The sequence below is a fragment of the Phalacrocorax carbo genome, chromosome 18 (genome assembly GCF_963921805.1).
Source record: "Phalacrocorax carbo chromosome 18, bPhaCar2.1, whole genome shotgun sequence".
Classification (NCBI taxonomy): domain Eukaryota; kingdom Metazoa; phylum Chordata; class Aves; order Suliformes; family Phalacrocoracidae; genus Phalacrocorax; species Phalacrocorax carbo.
Window position 1 is genome coordinate 3,977,518 of NC_087530.1, and position 18,679 is coordinate 3,996,196.

General features: G+C 51.8%; 1 protein-coding gene across 1 annotated transcript in view; it reads right to left on the minus strand.

Moving 5' to 3' along the window:
- The window catches only part of OLFM1 (olfactomedin 1), a 34,165-nt gene extending 31,173 nt beyond the window's left edge, over positions 1-2,992 (minus strand). Inside the window, exon 1 of the mRNA XM_064468605.1 lies at positions 2,468-2,992. Within this exon, the coding sequence (XP_064324675.1) occupies positions 2,468-2,533 (66 nt within the window). The 5' untranslated portion in view covers positions 2,534-2,992. The remainder of the gene's footprint in view (positions 1-2,467) is intronic.
- Positions 2,993-18,679: the final 15,687 nt, after the last annotated feature.

The window sequence follows — 18,679 nt, forward strand, 5'->3', positions numbered from 1 at the left end:
GAGAAGAGCTTTCCCAGCACCCAGCTGGAAGGACAGCCATGTGCTCACCCCCTCCAGCCCCATTTTACCGCCGTCCCTCTCCAGATTTCTTCTTTTCTTGTGCGCTGGCCTGCCAGTGTCACTGCAGGGAGGGAGAGGAGGGGACGGCAGTAGCTTCTGCATCATCAGGGAAAGCTGCCTAAATCAGCAACCTTTCTCCCCTGAGCCTCAATCCTTCCTCCCCCAGCATGGGATCTCTGTAGGGGATGGGAGAGACTCCGCACATGTGATGGGGATGTAAATCCAGCACTGAATTAAACGTGGAAGACACTGAGCTGGGCGGTGCCTGGGCTGAAAGGCATATTTGGGGATTGCATCTAGCAGCTGTGCTACAGAAATGAGATGCTAAAACTCTGAAAGGGCTCTGCAGTGCCAAGCGAGTCAGCAGGCACGCTGGCGGGAGAGCTCTGCATGGCCGGTGCGCGGGGCCTGGCAGGACTCGGCTACCTGCAGGCAGCAAAGCCCAGGTAGACACTGCAAACCACAAACCAGCCCCAGGAAAGGCAGCTCAGCAAAACCAGGGCTTTAGCAGGGGCTTCCAACCTCCCGCCAGCGGGCAGAGGTGGGCTGGGAGGTAACTCTGCCCAAGTCAGCCAGCACCGCTCAGCCCCACAGTTCAGAGCAGGTTTGATCCCCCATCCCCACCTTGATTTAAAGTTGGGTGAAAAGTTGGAGTGTTGCATTCACCAAAAAAAAAAAAACAGAAAACAAGAAAAGGGAAAAGTAGCCAAGCACAGCGGCATCCTTGGCACAAAGAGGTGATAACTCGGTGTCCTTGAGAAAACCCACCTATGCAGAGCGATGGGGGCTGACAAGGCCGAGAAGGGATGGTGACATCCCCGGGGAGGGGGGTACCACCCAGGTCCCCAGGCCGTAGCGCACTCCCTGGGGCTGGGCAGGAGGGGAGGCTGGGGGGGCAGCGGGGCAAGCGGCAGCCCCAGCACCCTGCTTCACCGCGATGCTGCCGTGGCCCCGGGCTGGCCGTGCCCTTGGCCGGGCTGGGTGCGTGGCAAGGAGCCCCTTTTTGCTGATTCTCGAGCAATGCTGGCGGTCGCTGGCTGCTTTGTCCAGCGCGGCGCATGCGCACTCCCCGAGCATCCTCACACACAATGGGCTTCTCCTGGGCACTCACTTGCAGCTCTGGTTCCTTCCCACCCCTCCCCATCCACACAGCTCTTGGATTTCTTTGCTTCGCCCCCCCCCCCCCCCCCCCCCCGCCAAATTACTACCTTTTCATCCCTTCTCTGGAGAGCTCCATGCAATTAAGGCAGCTCTTAATTTAGCCATTTCTTCCTGGGGGCAGCAGAAATACTCTGAGGGTGCAAAGCCAAAAGGCTTCAGCTACTGAAACTTCAGCAATAGAGCAGTGACAGGAGAGAGCATTGTCAGCAGGAGAAAGGGAAAAAGTAATCTACATAAAGCATCCAGGATGAGAGCCCAGCTGCTAATTGCTCCTACACTAAGAAGCCTCCATTCCCCTCCTATTTATAGCTTCTTTTTCTTTCTTTTTTGCTTCCAGGCAGCATCACAATTAACCCCGCAATCTAGAGCATCCTCTTGCAATTACTTTTCTTCCTTTCCCCAGTGACTGGGGAAAAAAAAGGAAAAAAAAACCACAAAAAACCCCAAAGACAACCTTCCCTGCCTGCCTCTCCCCAGTTATCTTAAAGAAGTCCAATGGAGTTTTATTTCCACTTGCAGGAGATGGCTTTCGTGTGCCTCCTTTCCTCCCCCCAGCCCCACTACTCACTCAGTCCAGGGGCCGGGACAGGAAGGGCAAGCATTAAAATACAGTAAAAAAAAAAAGGCGGAGGGGGAGAGGGAGATAAATAAGATGCTCTTCTCTCCCACAAGCCTGTCACAGATGGAAACATCAAGGGATATTTAAATGTCACTTAAAATCAGCAAAGCTACCCCCACATGAGTAGCTTGGGGGGGTGACAAGGAGGGACCGCCACCTCGCACTCACGTCGGGTCCCTGCGGGGACCTGGGACAGGCAGCCCCGAACTTCGCAGAGCCCGAGCCCGGTGGTGGGGGTCCCGCTGACCCCTGTCCCCCCCCCGACCCCCCCCCACCCCCCAGCCCCACACGGCAACTTTCCCCGCAAGTGGGGCAGGCAGGTGGGGCCCCCCACGGGGTGGGGTGGGGACACGCCAGGGCAGCCCCCTTCTTTCCCCGGCTCCGGGGTCCGGTCTCCTGAGCCCCCCAACCTGCTCCCCCCCCCTTCCCCAGCCCGGCGGGGGGGTGTCCACCTGCACGGCGGGCTGAGCAAAAGCGGGGTGCCCGGGGAGGGGGTGTTGGGGGGGGGGGCAGCTTCCTACTCCAGTTTTCTTTTGTGCTCTCGAGGTTTAGTAGAAAATGGCGTTGGGGAGAAAGGGAGAGAAGGGGGGGGTGGGGGGGGCCGGGAAAAGCAAGAGAGAAACCTACTTGAGTGAGTTCTGTGCCCATCAGGATGAGAAAGCAGAGGGTCAGGAGCTTGCTTGCCGGTTGCATGTCTCGCACCCAGTTCTAGGCACCTTGCATACAGATCACCTCCCGGGCGAGCCTCCCTGTGCCGATCACCGAGCGCCTCGCTGCCTCCTCGGTCCTTTAGTGTTAGTATTATTTTAATTAAAAAAAAAAAAAAGGAGAAAAAAAAAAAGACAACAAAATGCAATTAAAAAAAAAAAATCAGAATGGTTCTCCGGGCGGCTCTCAGCACCCCCAGGAAGCAATGCAAGAAATCTGCTTAGCAGAGCCTTCACTTTGCATATTTATTGGGATCCCAGTTTCTCTCCTCTGCTCTCGGTGCTGGCTCTCTGGCAATTTTTTTTTTTTTTTTTTTTTTAATGGCTCCCTTGATCGAAAGACATTTGCGAGGAGAAATTCAACGGAGCACGAAATGATTATCTCTGCTATTGCCAAAAGTTTGCCTTGAAAAGGGGGGGGGTGATGGGGAGAGGACAGGGATTAAAAAAAAAAAAAAAAAAGGAGGAATCGGTAGGGCTGGCTATAGCAGGGGATGGCTGTGGAACAGGATGTGACATCAACTAAGGCGGGGGAAATTTAACTAAACACGGCAAAGGGAGAAGGGGAAAAGCAGCCCCGGGAGCGGCGGTGCGGGGCTGGGGCGGGGGGGAGATGCTGCGGCGGCACGGCGGGGAGCAGGGCTGGGGGCTTGGGGGGGGTTAACCCCCTCCCGCCTGCCACCCGCCAGCTCAAGGAGCTGCTCAGCTGCCTCCGCTTTCCAGGGGTGCCTGGGGGGTGCAGGGGGATCTCATCCCTCCCCCGAGCACCAGCCCTCAGGCAAAGATGCCCCCCCAGCCCAAGCCCTCCAGGAGGGCTCGGAGCAACATCCACTGTAGGGCTTGAATCCAAATTGATTTAAAGCAGTAGGAGGAAGGTGACAATCCTCTTGCTCTGCAGGGCATCCTGCCTTGCATCTGCTCCCAGCACCCTGCCAGGGTCCCGCTGGTGCACCAGGGGCTTGGCCGGGGCGGGCTGCAGGCAGTGCCCACCCCACGCTGCTCTGCCCTTCCCCTCCCCAAGGTCCATGTTACTCCTCATTTCTCTCACACACACACGCCTTGAATGCTCTCCAAACCACGGTCTTCCCAGGACCTCATAAATATTATTAAGTCTCTTAGTATCTGGCAATGCAGGTGAAGGGCATCATCCCCCTTTTCCAGAGGTGAGAAGCATAATGCAGCTCTTCTTCTCCTAATAATTGTTGAATGTTTGGATAGAAATCACTTACCACAGGCCTGCAATTATCAGAGGCCCCACAAGAGGATTTTCCCCCTTGATTACTCATTGCAAAGGGTTTCTTCTGGAGTCCTCTGGTACTGGTTATTACTGGAGCAGGAGATGGGCTTTCTGTGGCGATGAGCTGACACGGGGCCTTTTCCAAGTCCCGGGATCACAGAGCACAGCATCCAGCAGAAACCAGGACGTTTCCAGCGTGCTGACCCCAGGCTGGGGCTCAATGGGGACAAACAGCTGAGAACAAACTGTAAAAAGGCTTCTGTGTGTTGCCATCAGCAAACATCCACGGGAAGGTTGCCCTGGGCCTCCTAAGAGGGGGCTTCAGCAGTACCCTGCAGCTTCAGGCAGCTCTTCTCTGGGAAGGTAATCAACACAGGAGTTTAAAGCGAGCTTAGAAAAAGGCAGTCCAGAGAGCAGCTGTGAGAAAGCTGGCATGTCTGACTCTCCCACACACACCTATCTTTAATATACTTCCCTCAGCACCTCCCTTTAAGGTCAATGCTTTATAGCCCATAAAAGCTGAGGACCTTTAAAAAGCATTAAGCTCTCCTTGACTTTATCAAAAGCAGTGCAATAAGGCCAAAAGCATCAGTGGTACAACAGGGTTTGAACACATCCTCCCTGGCTTTCTTTTTTTCTTACCAGGGGCATCACCTTCCCCCTGGCAGGGATGGCAGCAGGGCGCCCTGCCTGTGAATCGGTTCTCACCAAAACTCAAGGGAGGGAAGGACGACTCGAGTTACACGTGGCTGTATTTCTCTGCTGGGTGCACTGTTCAAAGTGCCTTCAAAAACCAGCTGAGCAGCTGCCTATTAACCCTGTGACACAAGGCAGCACGTTGTTAGTGCAGCTCAGGAGGCACCATGTGAGGTCCCAGGTGCAGCTGGAGCTCGCAGGGCTTAAGATAGATTTGAGAGGAGCAGAAGACAAGCAATGAGAGTTTCTTCCACACACAACTTTTAAATGATAAGATCAACTTCACCTTAAGCTGCTGGGACCACCAAGGGTGACTTCGGTTTGGGTGTCTTAGACCTCAGAACTGAAGAACCTCCCCTTGTTTTCCACGGTGGTACCAGATAAGGCTCTGAAATGGCACCTTTTCTAAGTCAGCAACAGTGTGTCCCCAAGGGAAATCTCTTTTCTCCCCTTCCTTTGCTGTTATACACATCTAGCTTCATTGACCTTCATGGTGAGAGTCACGGCTTGCACCTGTGTAAACAAAAAAAGCATCAGCTCTGAAGTTTGTTTAAATTTCTTCTTCATTTGAAGTCTTTCTTAATTAATATCAAGAACCTTGTTATTGATCTTGAGCTCCAGGCTCCAGTGTGAGGCCCTGCACGGTCCTTCCTCCAGGAAAGAGCCCTGTCCCATGGAGCTCCGCTCCCAGGATGTAAATCACAGAAACCAAGAGAAATAAAAGGAAAAATTTCCTAGTGTGACACTGCAGAGGAACTAGGGAACACAATGCAGATCTTTTGATTCCCACAGTGTCTTACCCAGACATCGAAAAATACCCCCAGAAATTTGGAAAGGGCTCGAGGTCTGGAGAACCCGCCCATGGAGCGCGACTAAAGAGGGTCCAGCTTTTTCACCAGAAAATGGGAGGGCTGAGAGGAGGATGTCAGGGGGGAAGGCTTCTGTATGTGAAGGCTGTTTAATCTGATAAAAGAGTCAAAGCAAGAGTCCACATTTTGGACGAGAAGTAGGACCTGGTTTTTTTTCCTCAGGGAAAGATAATCAGACTGTGAAATAACTCAGCTGAAGGCGTGGTGCCCTCTCCATCGCTTGACATAGTTAAATCAGAGCCAAGAGCCTTTCCGAAAGATGCATCCTGGCTCATCCAGAAACTACAGACAAGATGTCTTCAACGAATCTCTGCTGTGTGATGCAGGAGAGGAGATCAAAACACTTCTGCTTTCTCTTCTTTGTTTATAAGATTGGATTTAGGCCAGCACTCTGCTCTCTAGACCACGCTGCCCTCCGGAGCAGCCCTCTGCTGGGATGCAGGCTTGCCCTCAGTGCCAAAGCACCACGGGCAGGGGATGGCAGGGGATGGCAGGAGATGGCAGGAGATGGCAGGCAGCTCTTTATGCTGGGAACCAGAGGCATCTGCAGAGCCATGACATGGGCAGCTGGGTGCTGCAGTGCATCAGGAGGACAGGCATGCGGTTCCCTCTTTGGGTCTCGACTGAGGATGCTGACACTCCCCTGGCAGCCAGCGAGCTCCTGCCTGACCCTGCCTCCCTCTGGGCTGGGTTTTGGCTGATTTGGTCATTTCACAGAGGACCTTGCAGAGCTCCAGCCACTGCTTTCCCTGCACAGGGCCAGATGGTGGCCCTTAATTCACACGGCCTAGTTCTCTCTGCCCTTTACTAGGACCTAGATTTAAAGAACAAAACTCTATTTTCTCCTCAAAGAGCAGGGTGATGCTCACCCTCTCTGGGAGCTTTCCTGGCTCTGCAGTCTCCTCTTACCTGCTGCCTTTCTGAAAACCTCTTTCTGAGCCAATTGCCTCTTGCTCGCTGGGGTCTTGCTCTCTTCCTCCCTGCTGAGATGAAGGCTCTTCCAGGCACAGTAAAAATAGCTTCATGGTGCTTTGTTACCTACAGAAAGGCACGTTTCAGATGCAATTTTTTTTCCAGAAGATCCATTTTCACTCAGTTGTCCTGCCTTTTGTACAAATTCGGTGAACACACCTTCCCGTCTTTTTTGTGCTCTGTCCTCTGAAATTTCGGTATCAGGTATGCCAGGGTGAACCTTCACTGAAGACACAGAGGTTGAAATGCACCTTAAGCCCAGCCCTGCTCTTTGCTGCTCCCTGCATGGACCTCTCCTGCAGAAAACCATGGCAAAGTGAATTCCTCCCCAGGAATTAGGTTCCCTTCCTGCCCCCACCCCCAACCCAGCACCGTATGATCATACTGGTACTGCACAACTTCTCTTTGCCGGGATGCCAAGGGGTGCCCCACGCCGAGGAGGGGCTTTCCTCGGGCTGCCAGCCTGGTGTGCTGCCGCTGATTCACAGGAGCCAGGGGGGCTGTCGAGAAGAGCTGGGAGGTGAAAATCAGCTCTGGCAGCACTGATCCAGAGGACTAAAGAAGGTGAGCAGGAGACATCTTCCACTTGCAATCATTTGACCAAAGAAGTAGGAGACTTTCAGGAGCCCCAGGCTGGATATGAAGACACCAACAGCCCTTGTATATAAGCTCATCCCCTGCCTGTGACACCAAGGAGGGATGGAGAGCAACCTGCTCACCCAGGAGCAACCACAAATAATTTGCACAGTCAAAATCCTCACTGGGATGAAACAGGCAACCAGATTCATGGGACAGGATTTGCAGCAGCTCCAAGGGAGACATGGCCATTTTCATTTTCATTCTGTTGATGGCTGGACTTGGACGAGCGACCCAGCAGCACGTGCTGCCCTTTGCCCAGCACAGCTCATCCTCTGCAAAAACCCTTCCATTCTCTGGGCAGGAAGGGCTGTGCTACCTGGTGGTAAATACCCAAACTGGGCATTGCCCTTCGTGCTGGTTTGGGCTGGGATAGAGTTATTCTTCTCCGCAGTAGCCAGTGTGGGGCTGTGGTTTGGATCTGTGCTGGGAACAGCGCTGATAACCCAGGGGTGGTTTCGCTCCTGCAGAGCAGGGCTTGCACAGAGCCAAGGCCTCTCCTGCCCCTCACCCACCCCAGCAGCGAGGGGCTGGGGGGCACAAGGGGCTGGGGGGGACACGGCCGGGACAGTGACCCCAGCTGACCCCAGGGATGTCCCACACCACACGGCGTCACGCTCAGCACACGGAGCTGGGGAGGGAGGAGGAAGGGGGGACGCTCGGGGCGATGGCGTTTGCCTTCCCCAGTCCCCGTTAGGCGTGATGGAGCCCTGCTTCCCTGGAGATGGCTGAGCACCCCCTGCCGCGGGGAGGGGTGAAGGAGTCCCTTGCTTTGCTTTGCCTGGGTGCGCGGCTTTTGCTTTGCCTGTTAAACTGTCTTGATCTCAACCCACGAGTTTTCTCACTTTTACCCTTCCAATTCTCTCCCCCGTCCCACCGGGGGGGGGAGCGAGCGGCTGCGTGGGGCTGAGCTGCCGGCTGGGGTTAAACCACGACAGTCCAATACCCAAACTGAGCATTGCAGTTGAACTACACTGGACAACAACTCCACCGAACATGAACCCCAAGGTGACTACTTCATGGGCCCATTTAGGGATATACATTTGTAAAACCATCCCATCTCCTCCCCTGTTCATCACTCTTGTACAATCAGTGAGGCCAGAGGGATTTTGTCCCCTCCCAGGGCCGCTGGGTCAGCCGACATTTGGATGGTGGTCCTTCAAGGGCTGCTCAGTATAAAACTGATTTTCCAAATAGACCCAAACGACTGATCCCTTTGTCAGAAAAATGTCAGGGAGAGAGGTGCCAGGCATAAGCATCGCTGTCATGGGGCTTCAGAGTGTGTGGCAGGAGGGCTCGCTGCAAGGACCCCTCTGGGAGCACTCATTCAGCATGCGGCGATGGGTTAGTAGCATCTGATACTTGAGGAGCGGGCATTGTATCCTCAGAGGAAATCATACCTGTGTGATCCTCCTGAACAGCCCATTTCATTCAGACAGACTCAATGATGAACGTAGGACGCTTTCTTCTGGCAGCCGGGATGCCACTGTGGCTGGCTGCGCAATAGTTTTTCCTCTTATCTTCTCTTGCCTCAGGATCCCAGCTACAGATACTGAGGATGAATTTCTCCATTGGTGGTTTTTACTGGCATCAACCCAAAAGAAGGCAAAACCCGGTGCTTCTTGGAAAATCGGCCCACTCTAGAAGATGCTGATATGGACGGTAGGGGTGGAGACACCTGAAGAAAGCTGTACTTCCAGCCTGCCCGTGGCCACTTAATGGCCTTCTCCTTCCCTTGCAAAGTGGAAATACTTTTGGAAAATACACCCTTTTTCTTGCAAGATTATACAGCACGTAGTCCAAGGCGGCTCTGGGCCATGACCAGACAGTGCTGTGGTCCAGGCAGTAACTCTAAATTAACACACTTCCTCCTGTTCCGTGACCAACTTCTGTAGCATCTCTGGTGAGGATGCGGGTTCGGCTCTGCTCCCTGGGAAGGGGAGAAAGGCACCACAAAGCCGTACGTGCTGCTTTAAGGCAGGGCTTCATGTACCTTGGGCAGAGTAGCACCAGAACGTGATGCGGCAGTTGCTAAGGTAACAGCACCAACATATTTTTTCATGAATAGCAAAACAAATTTTCATGGAACAGTAAAATCCACATACGTCGCCAGGATATATGGTTCTGTTGCCCCAGGGTGACAAGTATTTACAGGCTGTTTATTTTTTTCCATATCTTGAAAAATGGTCCTACATGTGCCCGTGTACTGTTTATATCCAGAAACATCTTGTTTGCAGCTCTGTCCACTCGCAGCAGACACCGAACTGATGCAGCGCATTTGGGCAATGCACGTGAGGGGGCTTCATGAGGATCTTCCGAATCGCCCCCACACCTGAGCCTGCTCTTTGCTTTTCTCTTCGGCTGCCCCAGCTGAACACAGCTTCATTAACTGGCCCCTTAATGCCTCCCCAGTCACGTTGGTGGGTTTTGCATTTGGTGCCGAGGTACGAAGGGAAGAGGAACACCAGCAAGCAGTGGCCATTTCCCTGCTGCCGGCTCCCAGCACAAGGACAGCACTGGGGCCGAGCCTGTGCCTGCCTGCCCGGCCGCCTGCGCTGGGCTCTGTGTCTCGGCTCAGCGCTGGGCTCCAGCCCGCAGCATCTTCCTGCCAGAGCCTCAGCTGGCTCAGCCCATCCTCGGTCACCCCCTCCTCACCTTCACCACCCGCAGGAGAGCCTCTATGGACACGCAGAGTGCACTGGTCATGAGGATGGCACGGAAAAGGCATGGATTAGCCAAGTCAGGACGGTGACAACACCCCCAGGTCCCACGCAGGCTCGGTAGGAAGGACCATGAAGCAGGAACAGGGCTCTCCCCACTCCAGCTGGAGCCTTTTCCTCGGTGCTGAGCACAGGCAGAGCTAACGCTCGGGGCAGGGGTCCCTTGGCCGCACCAGCATCAGAGCTGTGGGGTGTCAACAGCAGCCTCTGCCCAGGAGGGACACGGTGCTTGGGCAAATGCCCTCGTGTAGGCACCACGGCCGCAGCCTGCTCGCATCCTGAATGAATCGTATCGCAGAATTAACGTCCGCACGGACACTGGAAAAGCTGCCTCAGTATCTGCCCATACCCTGAAGTGCTGTAAACAACCCAAGGCCAACTTCTGCTGATTTCAGGCAAGTTTCAGGGATTTACCTCCTTCTCTGAGGACCTGATCTCTTGGGCAGTTGGTTTGGAGTCAGACAGGCCAATTCCCATGCGTTGTCACCTGCTGTCTCAGCACTGGGGATTCTAAATGCACCCAAAGAACACAGGAGACAGGAATGAAAAGCAAGATGCACGCATGCATCTGAAAACAGGGCTGCTTTTTTTTTTTTTTTTTAAGACAATATCTCTCATTCTTTGCAGCTCTTCACCTTCCTGCTCAGAAGTGGGTTGAGGAGCAGACACCGCCAGACTTCAATTCATCTACTAATGCTTCAGGGAGACCAAGTTGAGAACAGGTCAGAAAACAGCAGTGTGCGCAAGGAATGGTAAGAACCAGCCTTTTCCATCGGAGAGAAGAAATAATACAGCAGCTGAAGAAAGGGGAAGGTGCAGGAGACAAAGAGCAGGAAGGGAGCCGGAAAAGACAGACCTAATGGCAAGAGAAAAACCAAACCCCATCTATGTTGGTTTTTTTTTTATATATATAATGTTTGCAGCTTGCCTCTTTGCTGCACTGAATCAGCACATGGCTGGCAGCGGTGAAGGGCACGGGGCGGTGGGTGGATGTGGGAGACAGCAGCATCAGTGGCATCCAGCCTCGGCACCGCCGCCAGCGACGCGCCTCCGACGCCTGCGAGATGCCGAGGCCTTCCCCCGTTGCCGCATGAAGTCTCCGATGACCCCAAGGCAAAGTCTGCTGTCAACCACAGCGCCCCAGGCACGAACAGATCTGTTACGGTCTTCTCCCTATAATTTGTCTTGAGTTCCCTTCTCCAGGTGCAAGCAGGTATTTTGCCTTTGTGTCCTAGTGACTTCCCAGAGTCTTTACAGGTGTATCCAAAATTTCCAGCTGGTTGCACAGCTCGCTCCATTAGCAGCACTCTGTTCTTTGCTTTCTGGTACGGTCGTAATTGTTCCCTCATCAAATGCTTCAGTCCAAGCCTCACAGTTGGAAATTTTGTTTTGCTGCTTTTAAAGAATAGAACAGTGCCATTCCTGGCTTCTTCATTATCCAAATAATTCAAGGACCTGAGCAAGAGAGATAAAACCCCATGCCAGGCAAAGCTGGTGCAGGAGGGCAGAATTTTCTGAGGCAGCTGGTCACATCTCCAGTGCAAAATTTGCCTTCCTTCCCGGCACTTTAAAGTGGTTTTTGCGCTTGATATTTTCTATTTGAAAGAAAACAAAATCCACATTAGCAGATTTTAAAGGGCTTGCAAGCTTCCCAGCAGCCTCGAACTCACACACACTTCATGATAACAAATACCTCATCTGCTACCCAAGCCAGGCAAAACCTCCACCATCTTCCTGGTGTCTCTGACACCTGGAGCGACTCCATGCTTTATACCACATTTTCTTATCAACAAACAGGGTCAAGGAGGATAACAACTACCTTCAGAGACTCAGCGAGCCCGAGCCACCCAGGGAAGATTGCCTTGTGCAGTTTAGCAGCCTGATCTCTTTTAAAATAGCACTAATTTGTGCATCCTTGCTTGAGAAGCCCCTTGTTTGGGAGAGATTTCAGCAGGCAAAAAAATAGCTGGAAAAGGTGAGAGTCAAGTCATTTTGCAGAGTTTACCTCTTTCTTTTTATTTGTGGTACACGGATAGCAGGCTATCTGGCTGGTTTATGGGGCTTTGGTGTGCTCTCCAAGAGTTCCTGTGGTATTTCTGGAGGGCAGCTATTCGATGGAAAGCAGTATTTGCTGCCGTGTGGGGTTCTGCCCTCTCACATGTTTTGCAACTACTGGAAAGATGCAAAAAGCCTCAGACAAAAATAATAAAAAAAAGGAGGATAAAATAAAAACAAAACAAAAAAAAAGAAAAACAATACATTCCTGAATTTCCAGAAGTAATATTGGCTCATAGGGAGGGAAGCGCAGACAACAGCTTATGTTGCTAAAAAAACAAGTTTGCACTGTTTTGGGTTCAGCGTTTTAGCCAACTGCTAAGAACTTTAGAGTAAATCTCAGCATTTCCCAGGGCCCAGATTGCATATTGGACCATATACCCTGAAATGTTTTTATTTAATTTGAGTCCACATTATGCTGCCTACATATGGTGACACACACATTTCATTTTATGTAGCAGATGCTGCTTTGCTATTGAGAATGTAATATACTGAGTACATTATAGTATCATTTGGTCTAGGGTAACTGCAGTGTTTTTTAACTCTGATTAGCCTTAATTTTAAACCTGATTTCCTAAGGAAATGAAGCCTGTGACATCCCGCCCTGCATGGATGCCAGTGTATGCTGTAGATCCCTTCACTTGTCCATCATTCTCCTATTTCTTTAGAGGTTGGGGGCCAATTTCAATGCAGTGCGGGAAAACCCAGTTAACTTCCCCTCACACTGCACCAAATGACTTCATGTGGGAGATTAAGTTCACGATACAGGTTCATGAGTCCTGAGAAACTGCACTGACATCACGCTTCCCCCTAAACCATAAGCACTTCTGAAAATTAGAGAGATAAAGGTAGTAAGGCCATTCTCCAGCAGCACCTGGGAAGAGGTATCAGTCGGGCTGAGTTGTGCTGCTCTGCATAGCGCCAAAAACCCATCTCAGTTTTATTTAGAGGCTGATTAAAGTCTGCAAGTGATTTCAGCTTTGCCGACCTCCCTGCTAGCTCACCTTGTGGTCCCCCAGTTTGACCCGCAGAGACCAGTTTCCCGTTCCAGCAGCGGTCGCGTTGCATCGGAGCGGCCCTGGCGTGAAGGGGGTGATGTTTGGCCACGGCGCGGACTCCGTCCTGCTGACTGCGTCCAACCCACTCGCTCTCATTTTCAGATGATTTCCACGGGGCTCAGCTGAGCTCTTTTAGGAGGCAGCGGGGCACAGCTGTGACTGAAACGAATGGCCCTGGGAAAGCCAGGCGATGTTTTTCTGCAGCTCATGTTGATGGTGCTCTGCGCTTCTCTGACACGTCTCAGCAAAATATCATGAGAGCATAAATAGCGGAATGACTGCATGCCCGTGCCCACCATTCAGCTGGCACAAACAAGAGCTTGGTCCTTCTTTCGGAGACCAGGCACGGTGGGCTCTTCCCTCCACAGCTCTCCAGAACTTGGACCAAAGTGTCTGGGGAAGAGGTCTGTGTGCCATGGGGCAGCAAGGGGAGGGGGTTTCCAGCTCTGTAGGAGGACGAGAGCTGGCAGTACGACCGGGCTCGCCTTGCAGGGACTCCCACTGCCCCAAAGCCCCGTTGCCGGCACCTCAGCCGCCCCTTGGCTGTGCCTGCGGCAGCGGTGGCAATGCCTGGGCTGATCCAACACCCCGGGCTCTGCACAGCCCCAGATTCATGAACTCTGCCATGATACAGTACAGACTCTGCCAAGAATGGCCATAAACATCACTTAGTGATGCATAATATATGAAAATGGCTCATGCTGGGCTTTTAGATACAGCAGGATTTTTTTTTTTTTCTTAACACTATTACAACATTCTCCTGCAGCCATGGAAGCACCATCATAAATATTTAAAAGGAGGTTTAAAAGACCCAATCTGCACGGATTGAATATTTATGGCCACCAACCCCCTGACCTTTAGATTTAGGGTACGGCATACATAAAACAGCCTTATTAGGCTGTACGCCGCAGGTCAGCCTGGGGATCAAATCCAGACTGAAATCTCCTCCTGAGCATTTAGCGTTTTGTAAGTTCCTAGTGGTAAACAAACAGAGTGCAATAAATAGGGATTTCAGCTGAGGGAGAGGAGGGATGTGCGAGGGTGAGCAAGACCTGTGAGGCTGTGTGGGGCCGTGGGTCTCCTCCCCTCACCTGGGGAACAGCCCAAATCCCCCATGGGCATCAATTTTCCGGCACCTAAAGCAGAGCAAATAATAGCAACGGTGTAAACTAACAAAAGTCGGCCAACGTATTAAATGCAGAGAAAAAATGCAGTATTGGGAATAAAGGGGATCGCTTCTGTTTTTGGAGACTTGCTCCGGCCAGCTCTGCTGCCTTGGGTTTGCCCCGCTACGGCGCTGAATCCCCTGTAACACAAAGCCAGGTGTGCTGAGCCAAATCAGGGCCTCAGCGCCTTCATTCAGGTTTTTCCAGCAGCCCTACTGCAGTTCAATACTTCAATCAGAGCCAATCAGGGATTTTCAAAACCACCATGCCTCCCAGCTGGCATTTTTTTTGTTTTGTTCCTTTTCTTGAGAATTATGACTCACGCTCAGTGTTTTCAAGTTAAAGCCCCACATTCCCTCTACTCATCAACCCAACGCTTTCCTCTCCAAAACCCCTGCCCGAGATGGAGCCAAACCCACCCCGGCGAAGGACAGAAAGGGGGAGCCCGCTGCATGTGCTGCCCAGCGCCCCGGGAACATCCCCCCTGCCGGCAGGTGCCAGCGCTGGGCAGACGATGCTGGGGCTGGGAGGCTACAGGCAGGAGGTGCTGGGCACCAGCACCGGGCCTCATGCTGGAGTCATCGTGGAGGTGCAGCGGAGGGAATGCACAGCATCCGTGTGTCTGTGGAGTTGTGGGGTTTTTTTTTAAAGGCAGGAGCCTCTCAAGAGCTCAAAGGCCCTTCAGATCTATTTGTAGGCAGGAGTTTGAAATGCTCCTCTGATGTATTTGCATATTTAAAAATAAGAGAGAGGCGAGAAGATGAAAGGGAAGAGTTTGTGCGTGGCAAGAACTGACCTGCAGAACCCAGAGCTCAGTGGGACCACAGAAAGGTGGCACCTGGTGAAATCCCATTCGAGCTATGGGAAAAGGCAAAAACTGAGGGTTTTTTAATCCATTTCTTGTTTGTACTTGGCCTATTCCTGCCCTTCTCTTTTTCCTGATTTTCTTTGTTCTTCCTCTCATAAGAGAAACCTCCCTTACCCACCAGAGCACGCTCGTGCTGCCTCGCAGACAGGCAGGGCTGGGGCTGCAGGTACAAGCGGTGGGGTCCCTGGCAGTTCGTGGTCCAGCTGGACCACACGTGCCAGAGCCCATGTGTTAAATAGCCCAAGCCCAGCATAGAATCATAGAATCATAGAATCGTTAAGGTTGGAAAAGACCCTTAAGATCATCAAGTCCAACCGCTAACCTGTCACTGCCAAGCCCACCACTAAACCATATCCTCAAGCACCACGTCTACCCTTCCTTTAAATACCTCCAGGGATGGAGACTCCACCACCTCCCTGGCAGCCTGTTCCAATGCCTGACAACCCTTTCGGTGACATGGATGAGCAAGGAGCAAGGCTCAAGTGCCATGTAAAGCTTAATGGGGTCGGTAGAAGTGCTGACGGTTCAGTTTGGACACTCACATGTTGAACTCGTTTGCAGCGCGGTGCCAGATGAGCACCGCTGTGATGCCGCTTACAGTCCCTTGGGGAGAGGTTCTGCAGGGAACGTTTGCGGACGAATTTTTGTGTGTGTTCTTGCTTCCAAACGCAATTTTTCCATCTAGCCAGCGGCTAGTGATAATCAACAGGGCAAATATGCTTTTATTGCTTTTCTGATGATGGGCTTTCCAGGATTTGCACCCACTTGTGCGAGGCGTTCCTAATCTGCCGTAGTGCTGGATTAATTGTGCTACTAATGACTGTCTACAAGGTGTATGTCACAAATCCTCTATGGGAACCGGACATCATTTTTCTGACATTCCCAGATTTGTTAGCTGGAATTGATCCTACTGCTACATTAGCTGGAAAATAAACAAACCCACAGCCAAGCTGGCTGCATGCCTATTGCTAGGAACCTGCTGGAAAAGGCGGAAGATCCAATATTGCAATTAATAGGTCCGCGGGGGTGTTTACAGAAGTGCTTCAGTGTCTTCACTTTGCTCTAACACTTTGCAGTGCCTTCAGTGCTTCCTTTCAGACTGAGCCAGAAGCTGTTACGGACAATCCCTGTGCTTCCCAGGCTCGCTCCCCATCGAGACCCACCAGGATCTGCCTTTCTCCTCCTGTCAGTGTCCTCCCAGGACTGCTGACAGCTGGTGCTCGGAGGGTTGCACGGGGAAGCAGGGACAGCTGTCTCCATTCTTTCCATCTTGGTTCCTTGTAGAGACCCTGGACCTGAGAAGCCTTTCCCCCTCCTGGGCTCCGACCGCGGGTCCCTTCATACACAACCAGGCAGCAGCTCTAGGTGCTCATGGGCAGCCAGGGTTTGAGCAAGGGAACAAGCCTGGAGCCTTTAACTTGGGTCTTTCTCAATCCAACCCCTGTTTTTTGGTTTGTTTTGGTTTTAATTTTTTTTTTATATCCTTAAAATCTCTCTCCTCCTCTCAAATTTGGCTGGTGCCACAGTTCCTGGGGGTGGAGCTGGCACGGAGGCAAGGTGGCTGCTTTGCCTTGTTTCCCCAGGAAACTCTCCCGCCTGCCAAATCAGCCAGCAATGTTTCCTGTAGCCTGGGGAGCCAGAAAGAGAAATGGTAATAATTATTTTTGTATGTGAATAGCTGGGAGATGTTCAGCTGGGAAGAGCTGTGCAGATCATGGAAGACCTTAGAGGGTGTTGGAAGGATTAATTAGTGAGAGCGGCCATAGGATGCGCAGAAACGTGCGCTGGCTTTCGTGGGGTTAAAGTTGTTGAAGTCCAGCTCTCCTCTGGGGTGAAAAAGGCAAAGAAAAAATCTGAATAGGGGGAACCAGACCTATTTATGTTACTCAAGGAGCTGTCCCTCTCCTGTTGCTTTTGGGAGCTTCTTTAATAAACTTTGCAGAGAGAAACATTTTCTCAGAGCCATCCAAAGGGGTGCCCTGGGGAACTTTTGGCACATGAGAATTTTAGAACGGTCTCGCTGCTTTGTTCCCTCGTGTGTTCAGCTATCTTGTCTCCTGTTCCCATTGTTTTTACAGACTTTCTTTCACTATATCCCCACCTCTGGGAATGGCACCGGTCCCTGGGGACCCCTCTGTCCCCTCCTGCTGCCCAGGGGCTTTTGCTTTCGGTGCTCCAGCTCCCTGGGTTTTCAGCACCTGCCTGGAAAAGGGCAGGGAGCTGATGGAGTTAAGCCATTTGCAGGAAGGGGGAAGGTTATATCCCCCATCAAAGCAAACCTTTATGGGTGTTTGACTAGCAGCTGTTTGTGGGCGCTCAGCACATTAGCAGAGATGCTGCCATTTATTGTGCAATCATCATTTTAAACCCTCTCCTTTTCTTCCCCTCACTCCACAATAACCAAAATAGAGCAATAAAAATCCAACCCGAGGGGGATGAATAATCACCTTTATCGTTTGTCCCTGGGCCTGATCTGCTCGCCGCTGGAAAGCTGACAGCTTCTTTGCGCCGCCTGGGGAGGGTTGAGCAGCCCAGGGACACCCCAGACCTCTGCTGTCACCCTGCCTGGGATGTCAGTCCCCCAGGGTAGGACCTGAAGGGGCCATTTCAGAGCAATCCCAGCCAAGCCACCTGATGAAACCTCTCCAGTTTGAAACTGGTCCTGCTTCCTTTTCCGTCCTCAGGGAGAAGAAAGAGCCGAGACCATGAAGAGAGCTAAACTGTTGTTTTCACTGGCTCAAAGGCACTCCAGTAGCTGTGTTTTTTAAAAATTAAATGCTTGCATCCAATTGTATTTGCACAGTGTAACGTCCTTATCCAATGCAATCACTTCAAATCACTGTTCTTTGAATCCTCTGGGGCATCTGCAGTGAACAGAGGGCCCAGGTCAAATATAAACCTTCTGGCTTATTTGGGAATGTGTATGTGTGTGAGTGCTTCCATTGCATTAATGAACCATGTAAATCATAGCCAGTTGTTAAATAACAGAGGGGAGAAGGAGGGGAAAGCAGAAGGGACTTTATACCCTTTATACAGAGATCTTTGCAGCTACGAGAAAATCTGTGTCAGTGTTGCAACTTGCCAGCTTGGAGGACATAAGTTTCCCATCCAAATATTGCTTCTTCAGAGGCTCTTGCTGCTCCCAAGAGACTCTCTGGAAATTTGTAAAGCCCAACTTCGGCATGCCGTTAGAGGCGTTTACAGAAGACTAATATGAATGTAAATATTTTTAGTTACTAAAAAAAGGAAAAGGTAGAGAGAGACAGGTTGCATGTCTTCTCCTTTTAGCTTTCCCTGCAGTGCTGGGATGCAGGGATCAGACTCCACCTTCTGTCACCGATTCCCAAACACACAGGGATGTTTCTTGGGTTGTCAATCACCCTTCGGTACACACATGATAAAAGCCCAGTCCCGAGAGGGGTTTCTCAGTTCCACATAATGTACTGTTATTACTTTAATATTAAAGGGAATGAGAGGGTGGAACCGGGTAACCGGACATATTGCTTGGCTGGAACTGTATTTGTTTTTCTGGCTGTCTCCCTTTCCTCTCCATCTGTCCCAAGAGTCGATGTCCTCTCCATTTCATAGCCCACGACGCAGCCCTGCACTGCAGACAGACTAGCTGGGTTTGCCATTTCATCCCTGCTCGGCTGGATAAACCCCTGTCCATCCTCGGCATCGGGGCTGACGGCTGACGGGCACCAGCTGAGGGACGACCCCGGAGCAGACACGTTTAACAGCCAGGGAGGTGTAAGACATCGCGACTAGACCAGAATCCAACATCTGAGCAGGAAACTACCTGTCCTGCCCTGAGACAGGCTCCCACCGCTAATACATACGTTCCCAATGTTAAAC